Here is an 18,130-nt window from a genome sequence, read left to right on the forward strand (position 1 = left end):
TAGTTTATATAAATAATTAATTTAATATTAATTTTTAATGTATATATAATATGAGATAGTTGAAAAAAATATTTATGTTTTTGCTAAATTTCAAAGTTACACAGTTGGAGTGTTTAAAACATTATACATGTGACAAAAGAATAATCTTTAATTCAATGCTTGGGGGAGTAGTTGTGTACCTTCCTCTTCCTTTATTATAATGAATATAATTTTCTTCATGGGACATGGATAATGTATACATGGACACACCTGCTTCACTGGCTTGAATTTGTCATATTTGACTTTCAAAATCTTTAAGCCCATACCAAATGATTTAAAACCTCCAAAAATGATTGGCGGTGGAAATGAGAAAGAAAATGATGTACAATTTTAGAAAATGGAACTCATAATAATGATGAAAATGAAGAAAAATTCTACAGACAGTATACAATATTGAAAAGAAGTGAGCTTTCTTAATCAGATCAAGTAATTATTTGGATTGGTATGTATTTAATTTTAATTAGATAAGGTTGGTTGGTCATATAGATTAAACAATATTATATTGCTATGCAATATAGATAGTCAAATTATTATGATAGTATTATTTAATAACATTTGGGATTATATATCAGCACATGTATTAAAAAATTTAGAATTTAATATTTAGTAAATTCTAAAATTAAAAAAATTAACATAAAGTAAATATAAAAAAAAAGATGTATATAAAAATTAAATAAATTTAAAAAAACTCTTATTTAAACGAGAATATTAAAAATACAATAATTCATATTACCTCTTTTTATTAGTTTAAATTTTTGGTAGAAATATTATGACTCTCTAAATTTATAAAATTGAGTATTTAAAATTTTCAACCATTTACTAGTATTTATATTTTTTTTAACGACCTATGAGGCTGTGAGCTTATCACAATTTAAAAAAAAAAAAATTTATTTGATACTTTTAATTAAAGATTTATTAAAGATTTTTAACTTTATTATAACATAGTTCGCTAACTTAGTTGTCCTATTACTCGTTTTTAAATTAGAATTGTTAAATTTGTTCAAATCACTTAAAACGTTGTTATTCCTTTTTTATTTCCTACAATAAATTTATATTAATGTTTAGATTTATGCTCATATGAAGGGGCCAATAAAATCTATTTTATATAATAATTAATTTATTTATATAATTTTATATATTTTATTGGTCAACTTGATTGATTTATAATTTTATTCCAAATGAAAGGGCCAATAAAATAAAATTGAGAAGCCTAGTTTCATCATCACTCACCATCATTTTTCTTTATACATTTTGTGCTTCTCACAAAGTTGATCAGTTCTGCTAGAGTTTCATTCCTCCTTTATTGATTTTCTTCAATTTAAAAAACGGAAACTTTTTTATACTTAAAAAATTGGGTTTTAATATTTTACTTGATCTGGGTTGAAGAATTGTTGGGTTTTGGAGGAAACAAAAAAAGAAAATCCCAAGTTTTCTGAGGAAAATGATAAATGGGGTTTGATTGGATCGAGGAAAAGACTTGAACTTTGAAAAATTCAGACAATTTTCCTGGTTTTATTATTATTTTTTCTCATTTCTTTTCTGGGAAGAAAATGTGGATCTCGCAAAAGCTTTTGATTTGGTCTAGGTAAGAGAGAGGGGAAAAGAAGGAGTCAACTTTTTTTTCCCACTGCCATTGAAGAAGAACTGAAGAAGAATTTCAAAGGTGAAATTGCTTTTTGGGTAGGTTCAAAAAGTGCTGCTTTATTCATTGTTTAGTTTGGCAAAGTAGAAAAAATGGAAAAGACTTTAGGTGCATTTTCTAACTACACTATTGAGTTGACTCGGAGAGAAAAAGGGAGAAAGTGAAATAAGAGAAAAAAAATTGAAAGGTAGATGCAAATAGATGCTTAGATACTATGCTGTCATGTGAAGTTAAATATTCAGCTTCTGTGTGTTTATGATTTCTCCCCCTAACTTTTATGAAATGCATTTAAATGTTTCATCTATGATGGATGTCCTTTTTATTTACCTTTTAGCTTTAAATGCTAAAATTGCTTAGTTGTTTGGTTGCGTAGTATTTAAAGATCATATGGATTTGGGATTATTGCTTTGTGATGATTTTGTTATTACTTTGTGTTTCTATGTATGTGAGATCTTCAATTCTCTTCACCAACCCAACGAAACGAAAAATGTACAAAAAATAATGAAAAGTACTATCATATTCCCTTCTTAAATGAAGCAGCTTTACATTTGTTGGGTATTTTTTTTTTTATGTTGTTCTGATCATTGTCTTCTCTTGTTAATTGTGAAAATGGTTCTTGATGCTAGTGCTTGATGACTTTGTTTTAGTTGCTTGAGAGTGATCAAAGGCTATGCTCTTTTAAACCCTTTAAACCTTAAACAAGGATTTTTTTTAAATGTGAGTTACAGGCATTTCTTGCTCCAAAATTTGCAGCTACATATGTTTTTTTTTTGTTTTGATATATACAGAAATTCAAATAATTGAAAGTGGAAGAGGTTGTCATCACTTCAAATATTATTATTTTAGTGAATCAAAATGGGGATTCAGTTCTCCAGCCTCGTGCCGTGCTGCGTAAATTCACAAGTTAAGGCATCTGTTATTGAAGTTCCGCATACTGGTAGGTATCAATAATACACTGTTAATAATATTATGGTGCATTATGTTCTGCTCAGTAATTTCAAGAAATTGTGGTTCATAGATGTTTATTGAAATGTTTTCTTTTCCAGGAAATGAAGATAGAAGTGAAGCCGATAATGGGCCTGCATTTTGTGAATTTACATTTGAGCAACTTAAGAATGCGACATCCGGTTTCTCTGTTCAGAATATAGTATCTGAACATGGAGAGAAGGCTCCAAATGTTGTGTATAAAGGGAAGTTGGAGAATCAAATGAGGATTGCTGTTAAGAGGTTCAATAGGAATGCTTGGCCCGATTCTCGGCAGTTTTTGGTAAATGTTACCTTTCTTTCTTAGTGGATTCTAAAACCACACCACTGTAACTTTCAATCCTCACATGGTATTGGTCTCAGTTTTAGTTAATAAGGATAATTTCATTTTGTAACTTCAGGAGGAAGCTAGATCTGTTGGCCAGCTTCGTCACCAAAGATTGGCGAATTTGCTTGGTTGTTGTTGTGAAGGCGAAGAGAGGTTGCTTGTGGCCGAATACATGCCCAACGAAACACTCGCGAAACACCTTTTCCATTGTAATAGCTTCTTTCATGCATATGATTTGTTCTTCTCTTTTAATAATTTGAAAACCAATTGGCATGCCTTGAATTAATATAATGCTTAGTATTTTGTTTTTATCTGCTTTGTCACGAGTCAATCCTGGTGCATTGTTGGTGCATAATATGGGATTAGTACTGTCCAATTACTGAATAACATTCATCTTGTTAAGAAAAATTATGTTTTGTACTGTCATATTACAAAATAGCATTCAAACTAAACAAAAAATCATAAATAAATCTTCCCAAAGAATTATGCTAGCTTCAATATTTGATGATGATCCTGTTTCCTGGTGATGGTTTTCAGGAACATACTGCTGAGTCTATGATATGTGAAATAATTGATGTTTGTCTCTATATCAGGGGAAACTCAACCGATGAAATGGCCAATGCGACTGAGAGTTGTTCTACATCTTGCAGAAGCTCTGGAATACTGCACGAGCAAAGGACGTGCGCTCTATCATGACCTTAATGCATATAGAGTTCTATTTGACGAGGTAAAATTTTGTGTCCGCCTTGTGTATGTATCTAATGTAATTAAATTAACATAAATCCTGTGTTAGAATTTTGCAGGATGGTAATCCTAGGCTTTCAACTTTTGGCCTTATGAAGAATAGTAGGGATGGGAAAAGTTATAGCACAAATTTAGCATTTACCCCTCCTGAGTATCTCAGAACTGGTATGCCATTTTTCTTCAGTAGTAGCATTGTGTTGATATTAAATAGGAAATCAGTCTTTTCATTTTAGAATATACGATCATTAATCGTTTGTAAGAGTAGGATGATAATAAAATTTTAATAACTATTTTTCTTCTGTAGGTAGAGTAACACCAGAAAGTGTAATATATAGCTTTGGAACTCTTTTGCTTGACATTCTCAGTGGGAAGCATATCCCTCCAAGTCATGTAAGTCATGTTACTTTAGGGAAAATCGTGCCATTGAAGATTGCACAATTTTATTCTTTATATATCCTTTGGTGTGTAAACTTGAATATTATATGTAATGTGACTAGTATCTCTAATTTTTTGAAAATGTTGGAGCAGGCTCTTGATTTGATTCGAGACAGAAATCTTCAGATGCTGACGGATTCTTGCTTGGAAGGACAGTTTTCTGATGATGATGGAACCGAGTTGGTGCGCTGGGCATCTCGATGTTTACAGTACGAACCAAGAGAGAGGCCTAATCCGAAGTCATTAGTGGCTGCTTTGGCCCCTCTTCAGAAAGAGACAGAGGTTAGTATAATACTGTCATTCATTTGATTTCTTCTTTAAGTTTGTCTTACCAATGATTTCTTCTCTTATCTTTTTATTTCTTTTAGGTTCCTTCACATGAATTGATGGGTATCCCGCATGGTTCCACTTTAGCTTCATTGTCTCCGCTTGGTGAAGCTTGTTCAAGAAAGGACCTGACTGCCATTCATGAAGTTTTGGAAAAACTTGGCTATAAAGATGATGAGGGAATTGCAAATGAGGTTCTCTATCTAAATTTGCTATATGCCTCTAAAATTGTTTTGGAAAAAGTTTAGTGTGCTTATGGTTTATATTTTCTGTTTTCAGGATTTTGTGAAGAAAAAAGAGAAATCAGTGTTCTGTTTTCATCTCGTGTTTCCCTTTTTCTTCACAAAATCCTGAAAATAAAAAACAATGAAAACAAAAATGAAAATGCAAACCAAAAGCATCATGTGTTCTTTTTATATTGACTTATTCAGACAAACTATTAAGTAATATGTAATTTTTTGTTTAACTTTTACCTTTTTTCTTTGTCGTGTGCTAATTTGAGTTTTTCTCTGTTGTGATGCTACAGTTATCTTTCCAGATGTGGACTGATCAAATGCAGGACATGCTAAATTGTAAGAAAAAAGGAGATGCGGCTTTCCGGCAGAAAGATTTTAGACTTGCAATTGAGTTCTATACACAGGTAGATTTCTCATGGGGATACCCAATCATCTAAATTTGTCTTACCTTTCTTTTTAGTCCTTAATGAACTATGAATAATACAATTGCAAGTTATATCCTTGCTCATGTGAAATTTACGTAAGGGTTAGTTGTACTTTTCCTTGCCCTTAGAAATTTATGCCATGCACTTTAATCCTTGAATTCTAAAACTGTGCAAATTGACACTCTAAATTTCTCCAGATATGCAAATTAACCATGTTAACAATTTTCTTCATCAGTTGTTAACAAAAGTAACAACATGTAACAAAGTTTAAGGTGCCACAGTTGCATATTTCGGAGAGTTCGGAGGGTCAATTTTCACATAACACAATGTTCAGGGGTCCTTTTTGCACATTTTTAAAGTTTAGCAGTTAAAGTACATATAAGGTAAATTTCAATTAACCCTTCACATAATGATGAATAGTTCTTTTGATTTTTAATTAAAATATTTATTAACAAGATAGTCAGATAGAGTAACATTCAAGAACATAGTCCTTCTGTTATTTGATCTATATACGCACACACACATAATGACATAAATATTGTTGTGTTATATATCACTAGAGTTAAGACCTGCTCGTTGTACGGTATTATTGTAAAATTGTCTAGTATATAGCGCACAAATAATATGATTTCTATCTCAACCATATTTATGTAATGCAAAAGTAGATTAAATTAGTTTGGTAAATGATATGTGAAAACTTGTATTCAAATGAGAAACAATAATAGCAACAAATCCATGATTGTTTTGCATATACTCTCTACACTTTCGTCCCTCAAAAGTTAGAAATCACAATACCATACCTTGATCTCTATTTTAAACAGAATAGATTTCTGTGTGTTACTTTCAGTTCATTGATGCTGGAACAATGGTTTCTCCGACGGTACATGCGCGCCGCAGTTTATGTTATCTTATGAGCGAAATGCCGCAGGAAGCGCTAGGCGATGCAATGCAAGCGCAAGTGATTTCCCCTTTGTGGCACATTGCATCTTATCTTCAGTATGTTTCATTGGGTGGACTTGGAATGGAGCATGAAGCACAAGTAGCACTCAAAGAGGGAACAACATTGGAAGCCAAAAGGAGTGGACAAAAATAAAGAGTGTGTGTTTTGTACATAACACAGTTTCATTGCAATGGTTATACTTATACACATATAATTATCATGTATTATTCAAGAAACAAATGATTGGATGATTAGTGTAATTGGTGATTGAACACCCCTACCCCTTTTTATTGGGTAGGCTTGGATGTTGGTTAAGTTCTTATCCATGATTTGATTTGATTAATGATGGAGCATTAATACAAACTCAGCATCATTTTATTTCTTTAATAACAGGAAGGAAAAGAAAAACTGGGAAGTGGGAAATGTGGAAATGTTCATTCTTATTACTATTGAGCATTAGTGAAAAAATAGGGGAAATTCAGGTACAGTCGACTTCACGTGAAGTTGATAACTGTGAGCCGTTAGATGATTTGACTGAATTTTTATCTAACGACTCTCGGTTATCAAATTTTTATCTAACGACTCTCAATTATCAACTTCACGTAGAGTCGAACGGCACGTGAGTTTTTCACCAAAAAAATATGAAGAGTGAATACAAGAATCCATGCCTGAGTCAAGAGTCAAATTTGTTTTGGTTGCCAGTCAGGTATCATTTTTCTAACTAAACACAGAAATAAACATAAATTTTTGCTTCTTTCTTCTTTTAGCCCTTGTTTTTCTTTTTTTTAAAAAAAAAGAGAAATAAAACAAAGAAGAGTAGGGAGGAAAAAAAATTGCAGATAAGGACACATACAAAGAATGAAAGAAGGGTGTTTATGGATGAAAATTCATATGCAGTTTTTTATTAGTTTCACGTGAAGTTAGTAGCACAGAACCTGTTCGACCAAATGCCCCAAAGGAGCCTCTGTCCATTGGCTCATCGCGTGTCAATGCAATGCAATCACGCACCACCACCTTTCTCATCCATAGTAAATCCAAACCCTTCTTCGTTCTCCCCTGTCTTCCATTCTCAACCACCATCCACAACCCCACCATTCAACATGGACAACACCACCACTCCACCACCACCTTCCACAACCGCAACCTTGCCGCCATCATCCACTCCCTCTGTGATGCCCACCGTTTCGATGAAGCCCACAACATCTTCTCCCTCTTCCTCTCCTCCGGCTTCCTCCCTGACCACCGCACCTCCAACGTTCTCCTCTCCCGCCTCCTCCCCTCTCGAACCCCGCACCGAACCTGGGCTTGTGCCCTTTCTTTGATCCAAGCTAACCACGGCTTCGTTCCCTCCATTGTCACCTATCACCGCTTAATGGATCACTTTTGCAGGTTCTGTCAACCCCAACAAGCTCACATACTGTTCTTCGACATGAAGGGTAGAGGGCATTCCCCCAATGTGGTTTCTTATACTACTCTCATTAATGGGTACTGCTTAATTGGTGGAATTGGTGATGCCCGCAAGGTGTTTGATGAAATGCTTGATAGTGGTATTGCGGCAAATTCTTTGACTTATAGTGTTTTAGTCGGCGGGTTTCTTAGGATGAGGGATATAGAAGGAGCAAAGGGAATGATGTGCCAGTTATGGGAGAAGATGAGGGTTGAAAGGGAGGCTTCGATGAAGACGGCAGCCTTCGTGAATCTAGTTGATTCTCTGTGTAGGGGAGGGTTCTTCAATGAATTGTTTAGGATAGCCGAGGAGTTTGCATTAGGGGGCAGTTTGTGTGAGGAGGTTGCATATGGACAGATGATAGATTCACTCTGCAAGGTTGGGAGGTATCATGCGGCTGCTAGGATTGTGTATATAATGAGGAAGAGAGGATTAGTTCCGAGTGTAGCGTCTTATAATTATATTATACATGGGCTTAGCAAGGATGGTGATTGTATGAGAGCTTATCAGTTATTAGAGGAAGCTGAATTCGGATTCTTGCTTTCTGAGCATACCTACAAGGTGTTGGTGGAAGCTCTTTGCCAAGTGCTGGATGTGGACAAGGCAAGGAAAGTTCTTGAACACATGCTAAGTAGGGAAGGCGTCGACAAGACTAGGATTTACAACATCTATTTAAGAGCTCTTTGTACTGTGAATAATCCAACAGAACTCTTGAATGTGCTTGTGCTCATGCTTCAAAGCCAGTGTCATGCAGATGTGATCACACTTAACACAGTTATCAATGGATTTTGCAAGATGGGGAGGATTGATGAAGCTCTAACGGTATTACAGGACATGTTGAGTGGTAAATTTTCCGCTCCCGATGTTGTGACCTTCACTACGATCATTTCTGGTTTATTAGACACTGCAAGAGTTGATGAAGCTGTTGAGTTGCTCCATAAAGTAATGCCTGAAAATGGTGTAAGACCGAGTGTTGCGACATATAATGCTTTTCTCCTAGGCCTATACAAACTGAAGAGGCCAAATGATGCATTGAGGGCCTTCAATAATATGGCAAGTAATGGCATTACTGCAGATAGTACCACTTATACTGTTGTGGTAGATGGTCTATGTGAATCTAACCAAATAGATGAAGCAAAGAATTTTTGGCACAATGTTATATGGCCTTCAGGGATTCATGATAATTTTGTTTATGCAGCAATTCTGAAAGGGTTCTGTCGCACCAATAAATTTAACGAAGCTTGTCATTTTTTATATGAACTGGTAGATTCTGGGGTGTCTCCAAATATATTTAGTTATAATATTGTGATCAATTGTGCTTGCAATCTAGGTTTGAAAAGGGAGGCTTATCAGATTGTTAGAGAGATGAAAAGGAATAAACTCACACCTGATTGTGTGACATGGAGGATTCTTGACAAGTTACATGGCAAAGTGAGGACCCACAATCATTTTGAAGATCGAAATTTGTCAGCACTCTATGACAGAGCTTCACTTGGTACTTGATGGATGGTGCTGCCATTTTTTAGACCTTGGTGGGATTGCTACTGTCTTGAATTGATGTATGTTGCATGCTTCAATCCTACATTTGTGTCTTTGGACAAGTAATTAAGCATTATTTGTATCCCTGTATATCTGTCTATAATATATAAAAGATGATGGTGTTTGAAAGTGTTTGTCTAATTTATCAAAATGAATTAAAAATTAATATTTAATTTTGAAGGTATAGAAATAAATAATTATTAAATATTTAAAATTTATCATACATTCATCTTGTTAAGAAAAATTATGTTTTGTACTGTCATATTACAAAATAGCATTCAAACTAAACAAAAAATCATAAATAAATCTTCCCAAAGAATTATGCTAGCTTCAATATTTGATGATGATCCTGTTTCCTGGTGATGGTTTTCAGGAACATACTGCTGAGTCTATGATATGTGAAATAATTGATGTTTGTCTCTATATCAGGGGAAACTCAACCGATGAAATGGCCAATGCGACTGAGAGTTGTTCTACATCTTGCAGAAGCTCTGGAATACTGCACGAGCAAAGGACGTGCGCTCTATCATGACCTTAATGCATATAGAGTTCTATTTGACGAGGTAAAATTTTGTGTCCGCCTTGTGTATGTATCTAATGTAATTAAATTAACATAAATCCTGTGTTAGAATTTTGCAGGATGGTAATCCTAGGCTTTCAACTTTTGGCCTTATGAAGAATAGTAGGGATGGGAAAAGTTATAGCACAAATTTAGCATTTACCCCTCCTGAGTATCTCAGAACTGGTATGCCATTTTTCTTCAGTAGTAGCATTGTGTTGATATTAAATAGGAAATCAGTCTTTTCATTTTAGAATATACGATCATTAATCGTTTGTAAGAGTAGGATGATAATAAAATTTTAATAACTATTTTTCTTCTGTAGGTAGAGTAACACCAGAAAGTGTAATATATAGCTTTGGAACTCTTTTGCTTGACATTCTCAGTGGGAAGCATATCCCTCCAAGTCATGTAAGTCATGTTACTTTAGGGAAAATCGTGCCATTGAAGATTGCACAATTTTATTCTTTATATATCCTTTGGTGTGTAAACTTGAATATTATATGTAATGTGACTAGTATCTCTAATTTTTTGAAAATGTTGGAGCAGGCTCTTGATTTGATTCGAGACAGAAATCTTCAGATGCTGACGGATTCTTGCTTGGAAGGACAGTTTTCTGATGATGATGGAACCGAGTTGGTGCGCTGGGCATCTCGATGTTTACAGTACGAACCAAGAGAGAGGCCTAATCCGAAGTCATTAGTGGCTGCTTTGGCCCCTCTTCAGAAAGAGACAGAGGTTAGTATAATACTGTCATTCATTTGATTTCTTCTTTAAGTTTGTCTTACCAATGATTTCTTCTCTTATCTTTTTATTTCTTTTAGGTTCCTTCACATGAATTGATGGGTATCCCGCATGGTTCCACTTTAGCTTCATTGTCTCCGCTTGGTGAAGCTTGTTCAAGAAAGGACCTGACTGCCATTCATGAAGTTTTGGAAAAACTTGGCTATAAAGATGATGAGGGAATTGCAAATGAGGTTCTCTATCTAAATTTGCTATATGCCTCTAAAATTGTTTTGGAAAAAGTTTAGTGTGCTTATGGTTTATATTTTCTGTTTTCAGGATTTTGTGAAGAAAAAAGAGAAATCAGTGTTCTGTTTTCATCTCGTGTTTCCCTTTTTCTTCACAAAATCCTGAAAATAAAAAACAATGAAAACAAAAATGAAAATGCAAACCAAAAGCATCATGTGTTCTTTTTATATTGACTTATTCAGACAAACTATTAAGTAATATGTAATTTTTTGTTTAACTTTTACCTTTTTTCTTTGTCGTGTGCTAATTTGAGTTTTTCTCTGTTGTGATGCTACAGTTATCTTTCCAGATGTGGACTGATCAAATGCAGGACATGCTAAATTGTAAGAAAAAAGGAGATGCGGCTTTCCGGCAGAAAGATTTTAGACTTGCAATTGAGTTCTATACACAGGTAGATTTCTCATGGGGATACCCAATCATCTAAATTTGTCTTACCTTTCTTTTTAGTCCTTAATGAACTATGAATAATACAATTGCAAGTTATATCCTTGCTCATGTGAAATTTACGTAAGGGTTAGTTGTACTTTTCCTTGCCCTTAGAAATTTATGCCATGCACTTTAATCCTTGAATTCTAAAACTGTGCAAATTGACACTCTAAATTTCTCCAGATATGCAAATTAACCATGTTAACAATTTTCTTCATCAGTTGTTAACAAAAGTAACAACATGTAACAAAGTTTAAGGTGCCACAGTTGCATATTTCGGAGAGTTCGGAGGGTCAATTTTCACATAACACAATGTTCAGGGGTCCTTTTTGCACATTTTTAAAGTTTAGCAGTTAAAGTACATATAAGGTAAATTTCAATTAACCCTTCACATAATGATGAATAGTTCTTTTGATTTTTAATTAAAATATTTATTAACAAGATAGTCAGATAGAGTAACATTCAAGAACATAGTCCTTCTGTTATTTGATCTATATACGCACACACACATAATGACATAAATATTGTTGTGTTATATATCACTAGAGTTAAGACCTGCTCGTTGTACGGTATTATTGTAAAATTGTCTAGTATATAGCGCACAAATAATATGATTTCTATCTCAACCATATTTATGTAATGCAAAAGTAGATTAAATTAGTTTGGTAAATGATATGTGAAAACTTGTATTCAAATGAGAAACAATAATAGCAACAAATCCATGATTGTTTTGCATATACTCTCTACACTTTCGTCCCTCAAAAGTTAGAAATCACAATACCATACCTTGATCTCTATTTTAAACAGAATAGATTTCTGTGTGTTACTTTCAGTTCATTGATGCTGGAACAATGGTTTCTCCGACGGTACATGCGCGCCGCAGTTTATGTTATCTTATGAGCGAAATGCCGCAGGAAGCGCTAGGCGATGCAATGCAAGCGCAAGTGATTTCCCCTTTGTGGCACATTGCATCTTATCTTCAGTATGTTTCATTGGGTGGACTTGGAATGGAGCATGAAGCACAAGTAGCACTCAAAGAGGGAACAACATTGGAAGCCAAAAGGAGTGGACAAAAATAAAGAGTGTGTGTTTTGTACATAACACAGTTTCATTGCAATGGTTATACTTATACACATATAATTATCATGTATTATTCAAGAAACAAATGATTGGATGATTAGTGTAATTGGTGATTGAACACCCCTACCCCTTTTTATTGGGTAGGCTTGGATGTTGGTTAAGTTCTTATCCATGATTTGATTTGATTAATGATGGAGCATTAATACAAACTCAGCATCATTTTATTTCTTTAATAACAGGAAGGAAAAGAAAAACTGGGAAGTGGGAAATGTGGAAATGTTCATTCTTATTACTATTGAGCATTAGTGAAAAAATAGGGGAAATTCAGGTACAGTCGACTTCACGTGAAGTTGATAACTGTGAGCCGTTAGATGATTTGACTGAATTTTTATCTAACGACTCTCGGTTATCAAATTTTTATCTAACGACTCTCAATTATCAACTTCACGTAGAGTCGAACGGCACGTGAGTTTTTCACCAAAAAAATATGAAGAGTGAATACAAGAATCCATGCCTGAGTCAAGAGTCAAATTTGTTTTGGTTGCCAGTCAGGTATCATTTTTCTAACTAAACACAGAAATAAACATAAATTTTTGCTTCTTTCTTCTTTTAGCCCTTGTTTTTCTTTTTTTTAAAAAAAAAGAGAAATAAAACAAAGAAGAGTAGGGAGGAAAAAAAATTGCAGATAAGGACACATACAAAGAATGAAAGAAGGGTGTTTATGGATGAAAATTCATATGCAGTTTTTTATTAGTTTCACGTGAAGTTAGTAGCACAGAACCTGTTCGACCAAATGCCCCAAAGGAGCCTCTGTCCATTGGCTCATCGCGTGTCAATGCAATGCAATCACGCACCACCACCTTTCTCATCCATAGTAAATCCAAACCCTTCTTCGTTCTCCCCTGTCTTCCATTCTCAACCACCATCCACAACCCCACCATTCAACATGGACAACACCACCACTCCACCACCACCTTCCACAACCGCAACCTTGCCGCCATCATCCACTCCCTCTGTGATGCCCACCGTTTCGATGAAGCCCACAACATCTTCTCCCTCTTCCTCTCCTCCGGCTTCCTCCCTGACCACCGCACCTCCAACGTTCTCCTCTCCCGCCTCCTCCCCTCTCGAACCCCGCACCGAACCTGGGCTTGTGCCCTTTCTTTGATCCAAGCTAACCACGGCTTCGTTCCCTCCATTGTCACCTATCACCGCTTAATGGATCACTTTTGCAGGTTCTGTCAACCCCAACAAGCTCACATACTGTTCTTCGACATGAAGGGTAGAGGGCATTCCCCCAATGTGGTTTCTTATACTACTCTCATTAATGGGTACTGCTTAATTGGTGGAATTGGTGATGCCCGCAAGGTGTTTGATGAAATGCTTGATAGTGGTATTGCGGCAAATTCTTTGACTTATAGTGTTTTAGTCGGCGGGTTTCTTAGGATGAGGGATATAGAAGGAGCAAAGGGAATGATGTGCCAGTTATGGGAGAAGATGAGGGTTGAAAGGGAGGCTTCGATGAAGACGGCAGCCTTCGTGAATCTAGTTGATTCTCTGTGTAGGGGAGGGTTCTTCAATGAATTGTTTAGGATAGCCGAGGAGTTTGCATTAGGGGGCAGTTTGTGTGAGGAGGTTGCATATGGACAGATGATAGATTCACTCTGCAAGGTTGGGAGGTATCATGCGGCTGCTAGGATTGTGTATATAATGAGGAAGAGAGGATTAGTTCCGAGTGTAGCGTCTTATAATTATATTATACATGGGCTTAGCAAGGATGGTGATTGTATGAGAGCTTATCAGTTATTAGAGGAAGCTGAATTCGGATTCTTGCTTTCTGAGCATACCTACAAGGTGTTGGTGGAAGCTCTTTGCCAAGTGCTGGATGTGGACAAGGCAAGGAAAGTTCTTGAACACATGCTAAGTAGGGAAGGCGTCGACAAGACTAGGATTTACAACATCTATTTAAGAGCTCTTTGTACTGTGAATAATCCAACAGAACTCTTGAATGTGCTTGTGCTCATGCTTCAAAGCCAGTGTCATGCAGATGTGATCACACTTAACACAGTTATCAATGGATTTTGCAAGATGGGGAGGATTGATGAAGCTCTAACGGTATTACAGGACATGTTGAGTGGTAAATTTTCCGCTCCCGATGTTGTGACCTTCACTACGATCATTTCTGGTTTATTAGACACTGCAAGAGTTGATGAAGCTGTTGAGTTGCTCCATAAAGTAATGCCTGAAAATGGTGTAAGACCGAGTGTTGCGACATATAATGCTTTTCTCCTAGGCCTATACAAACTGAAGAGGCCAAATGATGCATTGAGGGCCTTCAATAATATGGCAAGTAATGGCATTACTGCAGATAGTACCACTTATACTGTTGTGGTAGATGGTCTATGTGAATCTAACCAAATAGATGAAGCAAAGAATTTTTGGCACAATGTTATATGGCCTTCAGGGATTCATGATAATTTTGTTTATGCAGCAATTCTGAAAGGGTTCTGTCGCACCAATAAATTTAACGAAGCTTGTCATTTTTTATATGAACTGGTAGATTCTGGGGTGTCTCCAAATATATTTAGTTATAATATTGTGATCAATTGTGCTTGCAATCTAGGTTTGAAAAGGGAGGCTTATCAGATTGTTAGAGAGATGAAAAGGAATAAACTCACACCTGATTGTGTGACATGGAGGATTCTTGACAAGTTACATGGCAAAGTGAGGACCCACAATCATTTTGAAGATCGAAATTTGTCAGCACTCTATGACAGAGCTTCACTTGGTACTTGATGGATGGTGCTGCCATTTTTTAGACCTTGGTGGGATTGCTACTGTCTTGAATTGATGTATGCTTCAATCTTCAATCCTACATTTGTGTCTTTGGACAAGTAATTAAGCATTATTTGTATCCCTGTATATCTGTCTATAATATATAAAAGTGTTTGAAAGTTGAAAGTGTTTGTCTAATTTATCAAAATGAATTAAAAATTAATATTTAATTTTGAAGGTATAGAAATAAATAATTATTAAATATTTAAATCTTGGATAAATATTAAATATTAACTATTTTAATTTTTATTTAGGAATATTAAATTTTGAAGTTGTGTGGACAAAATTTGACCGGAAAATTTACATAAACCTAATTACAATTTTTTTTTAATCTAACATAATTTTAAATTTTCAATCATAATTCTAAACTTATCCAATTCCAATCTCTAATATTTTGCAGCTGCCAGCTATATGACCTGTTAACTTCAATCCTCATCCTAAATAATCTCCTCAAGCTGCTGTTTCTGTTTCCAAAAAATCAATGATGGGGCAAGTCACCATCTTAAAACGTGGTGAACACCTCAATGCTGCTTCCCATTGAGTTAATTGGCAGATTGTAATGACATTTCATATAATATAAATAAATACTCTCTTGGTAAGACAAAACCCCTTTTTACAATTCAAAAATCTTAATGGGTTTCTAAATACTTAGATGATTAAAAATCGATTAACAAATTTTGAATATTGACCCAAAAAAAACATTTACTCTCAATAAATGGCCTCAAAAAACAATTGTGTATTAACCCTTCCAAATTCCCATTATATACCATCCCCATTATATAGTATAGATATCCTAACGGTAAATTTTGCGTTAGTTAATTTTCTCATAAGATTTTGATGAATTGTTTGCATAAATAAATTATGTTGTTCTGGTCATACTTTACGTATTGCAGTGCTATTTCCTTTATTCGATTCATAATGATAAATTTTATTTTAGTTTTTTCATAAGTTTGTTATAAATTGTAAGCACAAATAAATTATGTTGTTTTGGTCATAATTTTATATTCCTTTATATATCAACTACTAGTCTACTACAATACGTCAATACCACACTATATATATATTCACCAAATTATTTATTTGTATATATTTATACATAGTAATTCACATATTTTTCTATATAACTACTTAATTACTAGAATAATCAAACATGTCATAATAGAATAATCAAACGTATAATAGACAAATAATGAAATAATCAAACATATTTATAGTAGTATAATAAAATTCTTTTATGAAATACTCAATACGCAATTCTATACTCAATAACTGATTTCTGATATCCATGTAGCAAAGGCTAAAATACAGGAGCTACAGACCACTTCAATCACTCCTCTCCACTAGTTACTCAGTTCTTCAACTTTCCTTTTTAGCATTTTGTTTCTTTTGGTTGGGAGAACCCCATTTCTATCCTTTTGTCCTTTCTGGATCCCTGGATTTCATTTTTAAAACCCTATAGTACTTATATTTATGTATAGGTCGATAATTTAAAGAAAAATACCACAATAATTGACATTATTGAAATTATACGATAAAATAAATACTAAAAGAATTAACAGTAAATCAAATTATATATTTCCTGAATATCTCTTTGTTCCAAGAGAAAAAAGGTATACAAAAACTCCAACATGAGAGAAATGATGAATACCCTGAATAGTATGAAAAAATAAAATTAATTTAGAAGGGTAAAACATGTTGAACGGACTCTCCGAAAAAAGCTAGATTTTAAGTTCAAACAGTCAAACCATACATCTTAAGCTTTCTGTTATGCTCTCTACAATCAGATAGATGGATCTGTGAGTAGATAGGTCAATGCATCTACTTTTGTTAGAACTGAGCTTTATGGCATAATAGACGAGACCACGTATATCAAACATCATATTTTCCTTCATGAATCATAGTTACGGTTGGACCATGAAAAATAGACACAACAATTCAAAAGCTTATTAACACAACTATCTAAACCCTGCATATTTCATCTTAACAGTATAGATATGTCAATGTATAAATTTTAAAGGTATAAATTTTAAACAAGCATATATAGGTGCTACGAATTACGGCATATCAAATCACATAAAGTTGGCTTTTAGTATTACACTAATTGATGCCACTCTATTCATCATCCCCATGGTGGTGCCGTCTCCTCTTTTCCGATCTCTTGGCATCCCTACCCTTCCTTGAATCATAGTATGAATCACTGTCAGATGATGGAGGCCTTTTGCTCTTCCGCTTGTGCAGTACATCAGAATCCTCTGATGATTCAGAATCAGAATCTGATCGACGGCTTCTCCTCCTCCTCTTCTCCTTCCTACTCTTTCTTCTACTGTGCCTATATTCATCATCCTCATCTGAAGACATGTCCCTCTTTCTCCTGTGCGCTCTCCTCCTCTTCCTTCTCCTCCTCTCACCTGAATCATCCGAATCACTAACTTCCCTCTTCCCAGTTCTCTTCTTCGACCTGCCTCTCTTTTTCCTCTTCTTCGCAGAATCCCGATCTGACCCATCATCATCGGAACTCCCCTTCTTCCTAGAAGAACCATGCTTCTCACTAATTTTCTTCCCAGACCTTTCAGCAATAATTCTCTCAATCTCTAAATCAACCTCAGAATCTGAACTCTCACTATCTTCCTCCTCGTCCTCCTCTTCTGTGCTCTCAACATTGCTTCTCTTATCGAGCTTATCAGCCTTCCCCTTCAACTTTTTATCCAATCCAACCAACCCTAGAGACTGCATAGCTTCAGCATCTCTCTCCTCATTATCATCCTTGACCTTCACATAGTTCTTGCACTGAAACTTGAGGTGCCCAACACGGCCGCACTTTTTGCAGGCCCCACGGGAGATATCAACATCAGCATTGGTTATCTTAGCAAGCTGAAGAAGCCCCTGGAAGCTAGCATATGCATTCTCAGCATCAGGTTTGGCATCCGGGAGATTCTGTGAAGAATCTTTGTCGTCCTTGTTTGGTGCATAAGGATCATAGCCAATGGCACTCTGCCAAATGCCATGGGTCTGAAGGGCTGCACTACTGTGCACCCTATTGTTCGCAGGCATGCGAACCCTACCTGCTGTAGCTGGCATCCTGAGATCTAGATTTCAATCCCTAACCTGGAGA

The 18,130-nt window shown here is 35.2% G+C and overlaps 5 protein-coding genes across 16 annotated transcripts in view; 4 read left to right on the forward strand and 1 right to left on the reverse strand.

Annotated features, from left to right (window-relative positions):
• The window catches only part of LOC107634985 (probable serine/threonine-protein kinase At5g41260), a 9,638-nt gene extending 3,195 nt beyond the window's left edge, over positions 1 to 6,443 (forward strand). For 2 of the 9 annotated variants that reach the window (XM_016338332.2, XM_021121743.1), the window contains exons 2-11: positions 2,470 to 2,618; positions 2,728 to 2,948; positions 3,067 to 3,202; positions 3,587 to 3,720; positions 3,797 to 3,902; positions 4,042 to 4,127; positions 4,266 to 4,454; positions 4,541 to 4,693; positions 5,026 to 5,139; positions 6,008 to 6,443. In XM_016338332.2, the coding sequence (XP_016193818.1) occupies positions 2,537 to 2,618; positions 2,728 to 2,948; positions 3,067 to 3,202; positions 3,587 to 3,720; positions 3,797 to 3,902; positions 4,042 to 4,127; positions 4,266 to 4,454; positions 4,541 to 4,693; positions 5,026 to 5,139; positions 6,008 to 6,253 (1,467 nt within the window). In that variant the 5' untranslated portion in view covers positions 2,470 to 2,536 and the 3' untranslated portion in view covers positions 6,254 to 6,443. Of the gene's footprint in view, positions 1 to 1,204; positions 1,720 to 2,469; positions 2,619 to 2,727; positions 2,949 to 3,066; positions 3,203 to 3,586; positions 3,721 to 3,796; positions 3,903 to 4,041; positions 4,128 to 4,265; positions 4,455 to 4,540; positions 4,694 to 5,025; positions 5,140 to 5,357; positions 5,418 to 5,441; positions 5,544 to 6,007 lie in introns of those variants that run through there. The other 7 variants (XM_021121746.1, XM_021121740.1, XM_021121741.1 and 4 more) reach the window with 7 other exon arrangements.
• On the forward strand, positions 7,195 to 9,215 carry LOC107634986 (pentatricopeptide repeat-containing protein At3g18020; the record flags this gene model as incomplete). Its single annotated transcript, XM_016338335.2, is given in 1 exon segment — positions 7,195 to 9,215. A coding segment is annotated over 1 exon segment (1,856 nt), but the record flags the coding sequence as incomplete, so codon positions are not given.
• Positions 9,434 to 12,372, forward strand: LOC107634987 (probable serine/threonine-protein kinase At5g41260). 4 transcript variants are annotated; one of them, XM_021121749.1, is made up of 8 exons: positions 9,434 to 9,649; positions 9,726 to 9,831; positions 9,971 to 10,056; positions 10,195 to 10,383; positions 10,470 to 10,622; positions 10,955 to 11,068; positions 11,371 to 11,472; positions 11,937 to 12,057. In XM_021121749.1, the coding sequence occupies exons 1-7, from the start codon at positions 9,497 to 9,499 to the stop codon at positions 11,458 to 11,460; spliced, it is 891 nt and encodes a 296-aa protein (XP_020977408.1). In that variant the 5' UTR covers positions 9,434 to 9,496; the 3' UTR covers positions 11,461 to 11,472; positions 11,937 to 12,057. The 4 variants fall into 4 exon arrangements, with proteins under 4 accessions (XP_020977408.1, XP_020977409.1, XP_016193822.1 ...); XM_021121750.1 differs by lacking the exons at positions 11,371 to 11,472; positions 11,937 to 12,057 and adding an exon at positions 11,287 to 11,346 and having other exon boundaries at positions 9,438 to 9,649; XM_016338336.2 differs by lacking the exon at positions 11,371 to 11,472 and having other exon boundaries at positions 9,443 to 9,649; positions 11,937 to 12,372.
• On the forward strand, positions 12,582 to 14,988 carry LOC107634989 (pentatricopeptide repeat-containing protein At3g18020-like). Its single transcript, XM_016338338.2, has one exon. The coding sequence runs from the start codon at positions 13,024 to 13,026 to the stop codon at positions 14,977 to 14,979; it is 1,956 nt and encodes a 651-aa protein (XP_016193824.1). The 5' UTR covers positions 12,582 to 13,023; the 3' UTR covers positions 14,980 to 14,988.
• Positions 16,886 to 18,130, reverse strand: part of LOC107634990 (CAX-interacting protein 4) — a 5,192-nt gene continuing 3,947 nt past the window's right edge. The window contains exon 2 of the mRNA XM_016338339.2: positions 16,886 to 18,123. Coding sequence (XP_016193825.2) covers positions 17,131 to 18,096 — 966 coding nt within the window. The 5' untranslated portion in view covers positions 18,097 to 18,123 and the 3' untranslated portion in view covers positions 16,886 to 17,130. The remainder of the gene's footprint in view (positions 18,124 to 18,130) is intronic.

This window comes from Arachis ipaensis, chromosome B04 (genome assembly GCF_000816755.2).
Source record: "Arachis ipaensis cultivar K30076 chromosome B04, Araip1.1, whole genome shotgun sequence".
NCBI lineage: Eukaryota > Viridiplantae > Streptophyta > Magnoliopsida > Fabales > Fabaceae > Arachis > Arachis ipaensis.